This window comes from Enhydra lutris, unplaced genomic scaffold (assembly GCF_002288905.1).
Source record: "Enhydra lutris kenyoni isolate GAN:26980312 unplaced genomic scaffold, ASM228890v2 scaffoldscaffold30, whole genome shotgun sequence".
NCBI lineage: Eukaryota > Metazoa > Chordata > Mammalia > Carnivora > Mustelidae > Enhydra > Enhydra lutris.
The window spans coordinates 15,768,737-15,784,843 of record NW_019154114.1 but is presented as its reverse complement, the minus strand read 5'-3'; the positions used below and the strand labels follow the sequence as shown (position 1 = coordinate 15,784,843).

Sequence of the window (16,107 nt, the reverse complement as noted above, 5' to 3'; positions counted from 1 at the left end):
CTTGTCAGCGGAGAACGTTAGTTAAATACAGTTACTCTCGGCCCCTTTAATCTGGCTTGTTGGTTCGGGTTGATGTTTTTAGGCCCCACCGTTCCTCCGGACACTTGCTCTCCCTCCCCGACAGCCCCCGAAAATGGGCCCATCCAGGCCGGGTGGCGCATGCGCCTCAGAGGCCAGGAGCGGCGAGGGCTGGTCAGGCGGTGCGAGGTCAGCTGTGGAGGGCGTGAGAGCCTTCGCCACCCGGAGGTGGCTCAGCTCCAGCGTCCTGACTGCCGTCTTTTGAATGGGGAGTCTTCGCTGGTGACTGTCGCTTCAGCCCTCCTGTTGTGGCCGCGAGTCCGGTGAGTCTCGGCAGTCCGGGCCGTTCCGAGGAACGCGCTCTTCTCGGCCGCGGTGTCCGGGGGAGGCCGCGGGACACGCACCTGTCCCTCCTCCCGTCCCCTGCTGGCGCGCGCCCCGCCGTTGCCACCCCCCCGCCCCCTCCGCTCTCCGAGGTGGGGACCCTGAAGGTCCAGCCGCTGGTCTTCAGGGTGATGGTGGCTCTCAGCTCGCCGGCAGTCCACTGCGCGGGGGGCTGGAGGTCTGTCCGGGGCTCTCAGCCCTCAGGCACTTGCTGAGGACGCGCGGGTAGTTTAGGGCATGCTTGGCCCAGACCTTTCACTCTGCTGCAGTCTGTCCCGCCACTCGCGAGCCTAGTGATCCCGGGCGGGCTCCTCCCCTCCCTGAGCCTCGGCTTCCACGCTAGTAAAATGGTCGTAACCCACGGCATCGACGGTGAGAAGGGAAGCCCTTCCCAGAGTTTGGTACGGTGAGCGCTCACGGAACTGTAGGATTATTATTGTTACCAGCTGGGAGTTTAGCATTTGTTTGTGGACGGTGGGGGCCTTGTTACGGCACATCTCAGCTGCAAAGTTGCCCCCAGTCTGTCTTGCGAAGTGGGAATCCGGTGAGATCCTCATCAGTACACTTTTGAAGGAAAGGAGACATTCAGATCCCTTTCACTGGGTTTAAAAATCACCGTGCTTGTAGGTTCACAGTAGGTGCTAGTAAATCTGAGTTCTGGAAACCTAAAATCTTAAGTGCATAAAAGAAGTTCGCACTGGCCAACTTACGTTGTGACGCCCCTTGTAACTCCTTTCCATACATACAGGCTTCTGCACCTGCTTAGTTTATTTCAAATGAGCCTTATTTTCGTCTTTTTTTTTTTTTTTTTAACTATGTTGAGGTGTGAACCAATTCTCAGATCTGTAATAATCCTAAATTCAAGATTTGGCAAACATTAATTGGGCATTTACTGTGTATATTTACAACAATATTCCTTCACTAGCCTGTGTGTTCTTTGGGGTATATGGACTGATTTTATATGGCCTGGTCTGTATTTGGGAGCACTAGTCACTCAAGAGCATAGGTTTAGATTTGGTCACTTTGCACCTGCAAATGAAAAGGTAAGGTAGGTAGTATACCCTGCTATGTCTGCTGCCTCTGCTGAATATGGTGCGTAGTTTGACATAGTTGCAGAAATGCTATTTTAACTAATTCCAGTGCTTTCTTTGAAGTAGACTTTAAAAAAGATAGGTTTTACAAAGCATTAAGCATTAAGTGTTAAGTTCACAGTTTTTCCTAGAGAACAGCTTCTTCAGACTTTGCACAAGAGACTTTTCTGGACTTTTTTTGTTTGTTTAAAAATGACATCAGAAATTGCAGCGTAGTGTAAATTTCTTTCTGGTGCAGACACCAAACAGCAGAATCTTTTGAAAGAAAACCCAAGTGGCATTAAAATAAGGGGTTTCCTCCTTGTGACTAAAGATTTGCTGAACTGTTTTAGAATGCTTACTGCTTTTTCTCTACCAGGGTTAAGGTCTTGGTTACTCTTGGTTTATTTTCTAAAATGGTGCCACCTGGTGGTTGAAATCTGTCTATCATGGAATATTCAGGAAAATTTTAGCTCAGAGTTGGTAGAATAAGGTGAAGGAGTGATTAAATAAGCCTATAATTGTTATGCCTTTAGTGTGAGTAACATACTGCTTCTGTTCTCCCAGCTTACCCCCAAATACAAGTTCAGATTGCTTTGCAGAGACCTGTCACCCAGTTACAGAACGATCAGCTTGTCCCAGCTGAACATCTTTTAGAGTTTCAGTGGCTCTTTTGGTATAAATGTGTGCACACTTCATTCAGGCAATGGGTGGAGTTGAGGTGGCGAGGGAGGCATTGTAACTGTGACAAGTTAACCCTTCTGATAAATGCCAAAGTAAAGGTGGGACTGAAGTTTTGTGTTTAAATGATAACATTTTGAATGGAATTTATCCCTTTTTGTTAATACAAACACCCATGCATGAAGTCTTAGCACAAATGAATGTTCCCTTCACCTTTGTTTAGCAGCGCACCTGGTGTTAATTATTTTGTTACTACCCTTTTGGAATTGTTCCGTGTATTTTTAGTGGTGACAGGTTTTTTATCCATTGACTGAATTTTATTTTTGGAAATAGGTTAAAATCATTTAGTTATGAACTTAGGCTTGAGAAGAAGCTTAATGCAATGCAAGAATACGCTGTGGCATCTATAATTGATGTAGCCAGTCTCCTTGGGGTACATGAGGACAGATAACCGAGAACTTTACATAGCAGCCTGTTTCCTTGTTGGACAGCTCCAGGAAGAGGACACCTGCCTTTGTTAACATTCGCCCTTTGTTTTCCAGTCCTGTCCTGGGAAATGCCTTGGAAACACTGCTGTAAATTCAGTTCAGGCTTTCCCATCATATGACAGAGTATTTCAGATATACAAATAATACTTTACAGATGTCACACTCACTGCTCACTATTTCAGATTCTCCCACATATGTTATCTTAAACCTCAGGACCACCCAGAGATACAGGTCAAGAGCTAATTCCAATTTACAGAAGAAGAGACTTAGTCTCAGATTAAGTAACCAAAGTGTTATAATTTACGGACCGATAAGTTTACAACTTTTGATTGTCTTACTGAACCAGGTTGTTTATCTGTCTCCTCTGATGTGCACTTCCCTAAATTGGCAAATATTCCCAGTTTCATTAATGGCTTCCTGTTTAAACCTAGAGTCAAAGCCATCTTAATCCTGAGCACTCTCTCCAGATATTTACTTTGCCAATATTTGGGACTGGACCGATCAGGACAAACATAGTACTGTTCTTTTTCTTGAGGGAGATAGACAGGATAATACTACATTGACTTCTTTGGAAGATAGGCCTAGAATTATTGTCTGTTGAACTTGTAACCGACCAGAGGGTCTTTGGGAAATAGTTTTCACTCTCTTTATTTATTTCTTACACAGACTGCTGGGAAGGCATGTCTTTCCTATTTTGAAAATGGGAATTATCTGTCCTGGTGAGAGATTGCATTGGGTAGTAACTCTACCACTTACTATGTGACCTGGGGCTTAGTTTTACTATGAAAATGTGAGTAATGCATATTTGAACTACAAAAAGGCAATTTCTTATGGTTTCACTGAATTTATAAAGGTACCTACTTGCTACAGTTGTGGAAGGATTGTAAGACTTGTGCCTAGTGTGTGGTAAATGTTTAACAAATTATTTTCAACACTAATAATGTAGATATATTCTTATGGCTTTGAAGGAATCTTAAAAGAATATGGAATATACATTTCGTTTTCTTCAGTTCGTAAGTTACTTCAAGTTATAATAATGCTGATTAGAATAGGCTTTTAAAGATGACTACTGGAAGATACCAGCACTCACATCATTGTGTTCTAAGAGCAGTGCCATCATTTTATAGCTGTGCTTTGTAGATTAACACCAGAGAGTCTGGGAATACACCTGTGTGTGCACCAACGGTTACAAGAAACCAGAGGACATTGGGTGCTGGGAGGGAGTGTGGGTACAGGGTGAATCGAGGGAAAGAAGAAAAGCATATATCACTAAAAAGATAGGATTGAAGGAAAGAAGGGAATGACTGGTAAGGCAAGGAATTTGTTAGATAAGGAATTTGGCCAGTGTTTAGAACTGTAAGTTAAGTAGTAGCTTAGCTTTTTACCAAGAAGACTAGGAAAAGGAAACCGTATGAAACCCATTTTCTTCTTGAACGTAGTTATGTTGGATAAGTACGTAGAAGGGAAGACGTCTTATTGGTGCCCTGGCTGGGTCTACAGTGACATAAACTTTTGTAATAGAGGGAGGAAAAATATACATCATGATACGTATGCATTTATACTTGTATACCATGTGCAGTATTTATCCCACCAGCCAAGTGTCTTCTAGAGTATTTAATTTACCAATTAACCAGGTCATTTCAGTACATTGTGAGCTCGTTTCCAAACTGTGAAAGTGTACATTTGAGGGTTGGTTGATAGAAATATGCAAAAATTTTTTGTCAAATATATTTACAAAATATAAAGACATTTTCTAGGTGGCTAAGCCAGTATACATCTTCCTTCAGAAAAAAGGGAGGCAGAAATCAGATAACCAGATAACTAATAGGTGTAAATGTGATATATTGGTATAATATTAAATGGTTTAAATTGCTAGACTATATGAGATCTTGTTTTTCTGAGGCAAAAAGATTATGTCATTAAAAAGATTTTGCAGTTAGTGGCGGGCAAACCAAACTTGAACTTGGCTGCATTTCCAATTTCCATTTCAAACACTTAGCTGGCCCCAACGGCCCTATGTGTGATCTTCAGCTGTGGTATGCTGTGTGTGTGTGTGTGTGTGTGTGTGTGTGCACGTGTGTCCTTGAGTGGGTGTGCTCAGTTGGAAGTCACTCAATGGAATAGTGATCTACCGATATTTTTATAAATTGAGTTCTGCAATAGTAGGCAGACTGTAATTCTCTGGAATTAATTTGTTTAGATATTTTTAAGGATTTTACTTGTGAGTAGAAGGTAGATAGGCCTTTTGAATTTCCTGAACTTTTTGGTATTAGTTCTATTAAGGTACGATTTACGTATCATAAAATTCACCCATTGTATGTGAGTTCAGTGATTTTAGTGAACTGCAATTGTGCAACCATTACCACAATCCTATTCTAAATCATTTTTATCACGTAGAAATACTACTTTGTGCCCAAAGGCAAATAATCCTCACTCTCACTTTCAGGCCCAGGGAACCCATCAGCTTTTTTTTTCTCTACAGTTTTGCCTTTTCTGGACATTGCACATAAATGGAATCGTATAGTCTTTTGAATCTGGCTTCTTTCATTTAGCTTGGTGCTTTTGAGGTTCCCCCATGTTGGTGCCTGTATCAGTGCATTCCTTTTCCTCTCCAAGTAGTATTCCATTGTCTAGATACACCATATTTGTGTGTCCAGTTACCAGGTTATTGGATATTTGGATTGTTTCCAGTATTGGTTATAATGAATAATGCTGTGAATATTCGTATACATGTCTTTGTGTGCCTATGTGTTCTCATTTCTTTTGGGTAGATTCTTAAGAGTGCAGTTTCCGTGGTCCGGGTCATTTGGTAAGTTTGTGTTTAACTCCTTTAAGACACTGCCAAATTGCTTTCCTAAGTGTGTACTAGTTTTCGTTTCCACTAGCAATGCAATGAGGCCTGTTTTCTCTGCATCCTAACTAATGCTTGTTATTGTCTGACTTGTTGATTATAGCTGTTCTGGCAGATGTGTAGTTAACATCTCATTGTGGTTTTAGTTTGCCTTTCCCTGTGACTATTGGTGTTTAGCATTTTTTCCTGTGCTTAATTAACCATTCCTGTATCATCTTCTATGAAGTATTTATTCAAATCTTTTGGCTGTTTTTTGGGTCCATTTTTAAATGTTGGGTTGTTTATAAGCATTCTTTATATATTTTAGATAACAAGTCCTTTTTCATATATGATTTGCAAATATTTTCTCCTAGTCTGTAGCTTGTAGGTTATTTATTTTTTAGAGCAGTTTTAGGTCCACAGCAAAACTGAACAGAAAGTACAGAGATCCCACTTGCCCCCTGCCCTACACATGTGCAGCCTTCCCCACTGTCAGCATCCCCCACCAGAGTCCTGTGTTTTTACCACTGACGCACCTGCATTGACACGTCATTATCACCCAAAGTGTGGCTTGGCTTTTTTTTTCCTTTTTTTTAAAATTTATATACATTATGAAATGCTCACCACAATAAATCTATTACAGTATTATTGATTACATTTCCTATGCTGTGCTTTTCATCCCTGTGTCTTTTCACTTTCTTAATGGTGTATTTTGAAGTGAGAAAGTTTTTTTAAGTTTGATAAGATTGTACCAATTTTTTTCTTTTGTGAATCGTGCTTTTGACCTATCTAAAGAACTCTTTGCCCAACTAAGGTCATTATTTTCTCTTAGGTTTTCTTTCTTGAAACTTGTAGATTAAAAGAATTAATTGGTTCTTCTTCTTCTTCTTCTTCTTCTTTTTTTTTTTTGGTAATGTTTTCCAAGTTAAAAACAGTAGGTTAAAGGAAAGAATAGGTAAATAGTACTACGTAACTGTGGCAGACATTTCAAAATAATGTTTTTCCTTTGACGTTGGCTGCTGATTTTCTACTTTGTGATAAATTTAATTTCTGGAATTCAGCTTCTTCCTTTCATTGTAATAATTGCATTTTATGGCTATCTCTGCTAAAATGAAAAACTTTTTTCCCATCTGCTTTTTGTTTCTCTTCATTGTCTAGTTGGATTTTTCTCAGCCAGATGTTGGGAATAAGAAAGCAGTCCATGTGAATTGACATTAACGTGAGATTGGCTAATGAGGCTTTAGCCCTCTCCCTCAGGAATATGCATTTTAAAAGGATTAATAAACCAATTCTCTTACTTCTTAGAATTTCATCTGAACAAAAGGAGTTGTAGTTAGTTTCAGGTTATGTGGGGGAAATAATTGAGATCAGGCTTGTTAATATAGGCTAGCTGTTTCTACTGGAGCACTTGTTTCCAGGATTGGGTCTCTTGAGGACTTCTGCTTTTTTCTGAACCTGCAGGTTCTCCAAACAACACCTGGTGGCTTGCTGAATCTGTGAAATTGTTGGATAAGGAAGCTGAGGCTCAGGTTTAATAATTTGCCAGAGGTCAACATTGTTTTCTGATAAAGCTCACTGCACGTTTTTACTGAAATAGTTTTAGGTCGCATTAACAAATACAGTCACACATATTCAAGACACTCTTGTATCCACAGGTTGCTCTGCTGTGCTCCGTCACCTCCTAAAGATGCATCCTGACTTATCTCCACACTTGCACACTGAAGAATGCAACGTCTTGATTAACTTACTTAAGGAATGTCACAAAAATGTAAGAGTTCAGAAAAATGACCATAAAGCAAAAATGAAACTTAAGTACAACACACTGATATAAAATGTTATCTCCACTAATGGAAAGGAATGGTAATATAGTGGATCTTAGTTTACCAAAGATTAGTACCTGATGCTTGTGATTTTCAAGGCACCATCTCCTTTCTTGATTAGTAAAAATCAAGCATGGTGGTTCATTAGGGAACTTCTGAAATAATATATAATAGTTGGAATCCATTTTCTTACCATAAAATACTGTTTTTGTCTTTTTGTATTATAGGGCACTAGAACAGTTATGTTAAATTCTGACTCTTCTGATCATAATGGAATTATTTTAAGATTTTTCTAAGATTTTCTTTGATGTCTACCATTCTGTGTTTAAAGGAGATTGAAACATTTTTTATAATAGATGTTAGCTAGATTTAAACTATGATTGGCCTAATTTGGCAGATTTGCTCACTTGTTAGTGGAATGGGAGTAAAATTCTGTGGTTTAAACCAAAAATAGAAAGGAAGCTCATTTTTGGAAATCATTAAATTAAGCTGGTATTTTTACAGATGTTAACTGTTTAGCTTTTTTCATATACTTGATAAGTGAGACGGTTATAAGGAGAATGTCTGTTTTTCTTTAACTTTTCATGATGTGTTATTTTCCTCATGATATTCATAAACTGTAGATATATCAAATTTAATAATAAGTATCATTTAAATGAGTGAAATTTGAAGACTAATGGTAATGTAATGAGTAATACCTATGACCTTTAAAGTTAGATATTTTTGTTGGTTCGAAGAATGTTGTTGTTTGACCGTATAAGTTAGGCAGATTCTTTTCAGCATACATCTAGATCAAGAATTGATAGTCTTTTTAACGTTAATCATTATATGGGTATGCAGTAGTGTCTCATTTGGTTTTAGATTTACTTCCCTGATGGCTAGTTTTTGAGCATCTTTCCATGTGCTTATTGGCCATTCATATAAAGTCTTTTGCCCATATTTTATTTTTTTTAATTTGAATTTTATCTATTTATTATTTTTTCTCTTTTGCCCGTGTTTTAAAATTGGGTTGTTTGCTTTATTATTTAATTTTAAGAATTTTTTTTTTTTCATTCGACATGCAAGTCCTTTGATGAGTGTGTTGTGAATATGTTCTCCTAGTCTGTGGCATCCTTTTTCATTTTCCTAAGGTTGTGTTTCAAAGAGCAGTTTTTAAGTTTGATGAGACCTAATAACCAGGTTTTTTTTCTCTTACGGTTTGTGGGTTTGTGGGAGTTTGTTTGTTTGTTTTTCCTTTTAAAGATCTTGTATGTTTCCTAGTCGTGGAGATTTCCTCCTGGAAGTTGTAGAGTTTTAACTTTTACATCTAGGGCTGTAATTCATTTCAGGTTAATTTTTGTGTATCGTGTGAGGTATGAGCCAGTATTTCTTTCTCTATGGATATTGTTGTTCCAGCACCATTGGTTGCAAAGACCATCCTTTTTGTACTGAATTATCGTGCTGTCTTGGTCAAAAATCAATTGACCATATGTGGCTGGGTCTGTTTCTGGGCTCTGTAGTCTCTTCTACTGATTTATGTGTCTATTCTTAACACCAGTTAATTCCAGTGTTATCTTAGCTGGGGCCACCCTGGCCCCCTGACCGTTTTGTCCTCTTCTCTGTCCCCTTTCACTTGACTGGAGTGATGTTCAAATGTAAGCTGAATCGTTGTTTCCCTCTTTGCCTGCAAGTTATCACATCTGAATTTCTTATTTTGTGTTGGTTCAGGGCCTTCACGGACTTGTCCCCTACTAACCCCGTGGGCCTTACCACCCTCCTGCACCTCTTCTGCTTGCTCCTGTGTGCTCCTGTGTGCAATTGTGCGGCAACACACTTCCCTCTTCTAAGCCTTTGTGCTTGCTTTCTCCTTGCTGGTCTCAGAGCCCTTCCCACTGTCTCACTTCCTGTGTGCTAGACCAAATTTCCTCATCCTTCAGGTTTGCTTCAGTGTCACTTGTTACTTCCTCTTCCTTTTCTCCTTTCCTGGCCTGCATTCTCTTAGTGTAGCCACTCTGTACTCCAGTAACCCCACACGTCACATGGTTCCTACTTTAAGATAGTTTTCACACTTTTTGGTTTCATGACTCCTTTATGCTTTATTAAAGACCCCAAATAACTTTCGTGTATGTGGGCTATAGCTACTAATATTCACTGAATTAGAAATTAAAACTGAGGAATTAATAATATAAATTTATATAAAAATATAATAATAAATCTAATACATGTTAATGTAGTAAGTTTTCGTAAAAAACCTTATTTTCCAAAACAGAGTGAAAAGAATGGCATTAGTTTTGCATTTTTGCAGTTCTCTCATACCTGGCTTAATGGAATATAGCCAGATCCTCCTATCTGCCTTATGTTCAGTCTTTGGTGATATTGCCCTTTGTGCAGCCTCTGGAAAATTCCACAGTAGCCTTGTGAGAGAATGAAAATGAACAAAACAAATAAGATCTTTGATTATCAGGATAATTGCTTTTACCGTGTACATGCCTGGAAAGGTCTTGGGAATTCGTGGGTGTCCTTGGACTACACTTGGAAAACTACTACCTTATAGGAATCATGTTGTTAGCTGGCTCTTGCCTCTGACCATGTACTGCGAGTAGGGCCCAGGTGCACCTTCCTCATTGCTGTATCCCTGGTGCTTGGTACATTGTCTTCAAGGTATCAGTTGATTGATTCATTTATTCAATCAATTGCTCAGTTAGTTTGGTTCTCTAGACATAGACATCGCACACTAGAGGCTTATGCCATGTGTGTACAAGAGAAATGTAGACCCCAGGCATTTCATAAACCAATTCCAATGGAGCACTTTGGGTTTGTTTTTCATGTAATGTCACAAGAGTATAATTCTTCTTTGGGTTTAAATGTTGGGAAAGAAAAAAAAGAGCTTCTGTCTTGGATTTAAAAATAAGATGTCTGTTTATGGATGATATGAGTCCATGTAAACCAAACTATGAAATACTGCCTTACATTCTGAAAGTCTGATCCTTTCTGTTCTGCTTCACCAGAAGGTGTGTGAAAATGCATGGTTCCTGTTCATTTGTTGCCAAGGAAATAGTTTAGGAAAAATACATAGGAAATAGTTATTCTGAAAAGGTCCTTAGGGGACCAGTAGTAGATCTTAGTTTACCTTAAATGCTTGCCAGAAAAAAATGACCCATTTTTCCACTGTGGACCAGAAAAGGACATTTACAGTGGCAGGGAAAGAAAGGATTAGCATAAGGCACAGCTTATTAATTACGTGTTGTCTGGTTTCATGAAAGCCTTAATTAGAAAGAAAAGGAAAAGGTGCTTATTATTACAAGTTCAGCACTTGTGGCATGTCATTATAGGACATCACCATGCTGTCTTACCCATTCCTTAAAAATCGTGATATGCAAACACACTAATTATAGCCCGACTAAAATTCGTGTTCTTGACTTCATTCTTCATCTTAATCTGCTTCAGAGCATTCATACTTTTTGCTGTGCTAATTGTCATAGGCCTTGAAATCACTAGGAGATTTTTATTTTTCTTGGCAAAGAAAGCAGACTTTGAACTTTAGATCTAGGTTTTCTTACATTTTGGATTAGTGGGTTACTTACATGGCCCATATAGGCCATTTAGTAATGGTGTTATGTGTTTCTGATATATTTTGATGACATTTTGGATGGAGGCAAATGAGAAAATCAGTGTTTGCCCCGAGCATTTATTGGGTAATTCTTCAAAGGGACAGAATGTTTGCTAATGAAGAAGTCACTGGTCATGTTAATATGGCCACCCCACACTTTGACATCGCTTCCTGTGATAGATGATGGTTGTGCTGTGATTTTCACCTGCCCTTAAAGAAAAGGGTATTAGAAAACAGAATTGTTTATATTCTGTCATTGTAAGGTTTGGGCAGGTTAATAGGCTTCCATTTTATCAAGGAGAGGTCTTTTTAATTTTCATTTCTATCTATAAAGCATTTATCCCTTCTTTTAAGAAGGCCAGGATAAGTCCATTTATTTGTATGTTTTATACCTGTGATTTAACTCTTTGCTTTTTAACAAGGTGGTGACACATTAACTGTAAATATTTCCAAAATATTCCATTTATTTCTAGAATAAGTATTTAAATTCTATGTGCCAGAGACCTTAGTATATTATGGGATGAAATATTTTACCCCTCTTCTTCCTTTTAGCACAGCATTCTGAAATTTTTTGGTCATTGCAATGATCTCGATCGGGAGATGAGAAAATGCTTGAAGAATGAGGTAAGAAAAGTGTTAGAGGATGAAAGTGGTTGAACAGTAGAATAGAACCTTTCTGAGCAATATTTAGAATACCCCCATTACTAATTTTTATTCCAAATTTTAGTATAACAGAGAGAATTAACACTTTATATGTATGTCCTCTCCTAAAACCAAGTGGAGAAATGAAAGACATTACTTTTAAATTTTTTCCATGCACATAAATGAAAACAGTTTCCTTATTATAATCATTGTATCTCCTCTGGATGAATTGTAAGGGCTAGGAAACTGAGTTTGTATAGTAGAAAGACATCGGTAAATCAGCTCTTAGCTATAGCAGGTAACTAACACTTTCTGGGCCTCTATTTCCTCATAGAACATGGTGGGACCTGGACTTGGGCTCCTTACTGGTCTAAAATTATGAATTTCTTCATAACCATGGCATGTACGAGCCATGCGGATCTAGTTTGACTTGGTTGGAAAGACTCATTTCCTGGACCCGGTTTTAGGCCATGACTTTGACTTGGGCATATAGCAGAGTGCTTTTGAAAAGAAAGTTAACTCCATTTCTGTTCTGTTCATCAGTTGTTTTATGTCTCAAACCTTTAAAAATCTATACTAAAAACCGGCCTTCCTGTTTTCTTTCCTTTTCTGTATTTTTGAATTTTTTTCCTATTAGCCTCATATTGAAAGGTATAATATTTGAAGCTGTGCAGCAATTATCTATCTTCAACTTTTGTATTTTTGAATCAAGCTTTTTTTTCCTCTCCATTCCCAGAATCCCTTTCCAATGTCTTTACCGTTTGAAGAACTTTCTAGAGTTCTGAATTCAGAGTTGTAAATTTCTTTGCACAAATGTGTACATATAAAAGTGGTTTGGTATTTTTTTTTTTTAAGATTTTATTTATTTATTTATTTGACAGAGATCACAAGCAGGCAGAGAGGCAGGCAGGGAGAGAGAGAGAGAGAGAGAGAGAGAGGAGGAGGAGGAAGCAGAGAACCCGGTGCGGGACTTGATCCCAGGACTCTGGGATCATGAACTTAGCTGAAGGCAGAGGCTTTAACCCAATGAACCACCCAGGCGCCCCATATAGAAGTGTTTTAAATTGATTTTTAAAGAGTTTTTCTTCATATTTACATGTAAAGCTAGTTTGTATGAAAACTGAACCTAGGGCTTTGTTCCCCTTTTAACAGAGGATGAGAAAATGAAGCCCACACTACTTTACTCAGTACAAATGTTTATTTCTCACATTTTCAGTTGTGTTAGATTGCTTTTTTCCTAAGTTTAGATTTTTTTTTTTCTTCTTACAGTTTGCTAATTTTTGCCATTGGTTTGGTGATTAGATCTTTATTCAGAATTTTCTTCCCAGGTGGTCCTGAGCTCTTAGCAACTGTTTGGTAGAATGCTGTATATCTTTTTCTTACTTTGAGTTTGTTTTCATATAAATTTTGGATTTTCTCCTTGACGTATTTTCTAAGTCCTCAGTGTGGTTTTTATGTCACTTTATTACCTGATTTATAGATGTTTTTGTCTGTTCTTTCCTCCTCTGGTCCTCTGAACCTGTGCTCATGTATTTCCTCTCTGCCTTTAATGCTTTCTAGTTGACCATTTCCTGCCTCTCGCGCTCCTCTAACCATCCCCTTCACATGCCCTTTGAGTACTTCATTCCTTGGCGCTTTCAACTAGAAGAAGGGTCTGGCCAGTTCCCTTATTAGCCTCTCTTTGCTGCTGTGTTGTGCTTTTGTTCTTTTTCACTAATTTCTATTTCATAGTGAAATTTCTATTTCACTAATTGTATTTCATCCCTCTTAATTTTTTGATTCGGTTTGGTTTGGTTTTGTTGTTCAGTGAAGTTTTGTGAATAACATCATATTCATCCTTTTTTTTTCTTCTTTTATTCAAAGGCCATCTGGACTCCCTTTGAGAATATCTTAACATACATTTTAACAGAGATTATATTTTAATTTGCTCTTTAACTTTTTTTTTTTTTTTTGTCTGCCTCTAACGTATCATCTTCTGAAGATTTACCCTTAAGACCCTCCTCCCAGCCTGATTACTGGAGGCAGTCTGGTATATGTGATTCAAGATCGATACCAAATATTTTTCTCAGAGTAGGTATCCCATTACGTTCTAGAACAGTGCCTTTAAAAAAAAATGGTTTTTAAAATGACGAATACCCTTTCCCCCAACAATCTTTAGAGGAAAATTATTGAGTGACAGATAAAAGGAATGATTTTGGTTAAAGGGACCTGGTGTTTCATCTGCAATTTGAAGTGGCCCTTTGATGAAGAAGAAAAAAAAAATTTGAAAACTATCATTCCAGAGGCTGTTAGAACTCTTCAGTCAAAACTTTAGATCTAGAAATCTTCTTAAAGATGATCTAGCTTAGCTCCCCTTATTTGAGGTTACGAGATCCGAAGATGCAGTAAACACGAACCTTCCCAGCATTGCCTCAGGTGTCTGGGCAGGGGGCCCAGTCAAGTTCCTGCTCAGCTCTCTGTCACTGCTTTTAATTACTGCGGCCTTTTCCCATATCTCTGGATCCTAAAAGATTTTGATGTCTAGCTGTTCACATATACTTAGTTTTTTCAACTTGAATTTACTTTTATTTTTTTTTCTAGGGTTCCTATGGAAAAAGGAAAAAGTGATTCCTTCATTCACCTTTAAAATATATCTGTCGGTGTATTTAAGTCTGTACATATATCCATACAAAAGCACTTATATTCACGTTTCTCTGCTTTAAACAAGTGCTTTTTCTAAGTGCCAGGCTGTGTATTTCCTGTTACTTATAACCTTCTGGCCAGATCCAAATACAAGGCTGAAAACCTCCAAGGTGAAAACTGCACTTAGATCCAACCGACTGCAGAAATGTAGGATTTGGAGAGAATCCTGTTTGATGGCTATTCGTAATGAAAAAATCCTGGGAAGTTCAGCCGAATATAGATTTCCATGTAAACTAATAGGATAATGTGGTTGCCAAGAGCCAGTTACTCTTGATAATATTTATAGAAATAAAATGCGTAGGTCGTAAGAACTAGTAGGTCCTCGGTAGTCCACATCTGACAGACTGCATGGAGCACTGTATTTAATTCTGGTTGTGATAGTTTTTATAAGGGATATTGATATTAAAGCACCTTATAAATGGTACGTGGTAGCTATTAGAAGGCAGAAGCCATGTTCTGTGGTCCTTTGTAGAAACCAGCAATGCTCGGCCTAGAAACAGAGGTAGTAAGTGGGTTTTCTGTAATCAGATATTTGCATGAAGAAATGGAGGGCAGTAGGAGAATTTACAGGGAAACACTTACTGGTTCAACATTAAAAAAACCTTTGGAACAAGTAGAAGTGTCCAACAAACAGGCTACCTCAGGTAGTGAGCTGCCCATTACTAGAAGTGTTCAAGCAGAGATTAGATGACTTCGATAGATTGTGAGTTCCTGCAGAACAGGGATAAAACTCACTCATCTTAAATATTTACTGAATTCATATTTTGGGAGAAAATTAATTCAGTAAATATTTGTACACCTGTTAGGATATAGATGCTGTACTGTGTTTGCAGTTTCAGATTCAGTGAAATAAAAGACAAATGAGAATTTTATCAGCAAAAACTATTTTGCAAATATTTTAAAATATTTAACTCAGCTGATACTAATGGTAATATAATTGCTGTCTCTTTTCTCCCCCCTTCCTTTTATTTTCCAGTACATGGAAAAGAGGACCAAGAGCAGGGAGCATGGCAATGCGATGAGAAAAAGACTTTTTAATCCCACAGAGGAATCTGAAAAATAAATTAGAGGCATACCTCGTTTTATTGTGCTTCGTTTTATTGAGCTTCGCAGATAATGCATTTTTTCAAATTGAAGGTTTGTGGCAACCCTGCGTCGAGCAAGTCTATTGGCGCGTTTTCCAACAGCATTTGTCACCTTGTGTCTCTGTATCACATTTTGTAATTCTCACAGTATTTCAAACTTTATAATCACTATCATATTTCTTATGGTGATCTGTGATGTTACTATTGTAATCGTTTTGGAGTGCCACAAGCGTGCCCATATGAGACCGTGAACTTAATCAATGTATGTATTCTGACTGCTTACCAACCAGCCATTCCCTCATCTCTCCCTGTCCTTGGGCCTCCCTCTCCCCTGAGACTCAACATATTGAAATTAGGCCAGTTAGTAATCCTATGATGATGGTCTCTCAGTGTTCAAGTAAAAGGAAGAGTCTGCCATCTCTCACTCTCAGTCTAAAGCTCGACATGATTAAGCTCGGTGAGAAAGGCACGTTGAAAGCTGAGATAGGCTGGAGCCAGGCCTCTTGCACCAGTCGGTGAAGTTGTGAATGCAAAGGGAAAGTTCTTGAAGGAAATTACAAGTGCTACTCCGGTGAACACACAAAAACGTTAAGAAAGCGAAACAGCCTTGTTTCAGTGTTCTGGACAGAAGATCAAACATCCCCTTAAGCCAAAGCTTAATCCAGAGCAAAGTCCTAACTCTTCAATTCTGTGAGGGTTAACAGGTGAGAAAGCTGCAGAAGAAAATGTTGAAGACGTTGGTTTGTGAGGTTTAAAGGAAAGAAGCCATCCCTAGGACCTACAAGTGCATGGTGAAGCAGCAAGGGCTGGTGTAGAAG

At 38.4% G+C, this 16,107-nt stretch overlaps 1 protein-coding gene across 1 annotated transcript; it reads left to right on the top strand.

Annotated features, from left to right (window-relative positions):
• Positions 1–189: 189 nt before the first annotated feature.
• LOC111152859 (C-X9-C motif containing 2) lies at positions 190–15,283 on the top strand. The gene is made up of 4 exons (XM_022511551.1): positions 190–341; positions 7,127–7,239; positions 11,433–11,504; positions 15,181–15,283. Exons 2-4 carry the CDS (start codon positions 7,159–7,161, stop codon positions 15,265–15,267), a joined length of 240 nt encoding a protein of 79 aa, XP_022367259.1. The 5' UTR covers positions 190–341; positions 7,127–7,158; the 3' UTR covers positions 15,268–15,283.
• Positions 15,284–16,107: the final 824 nt, after the last annotated feature.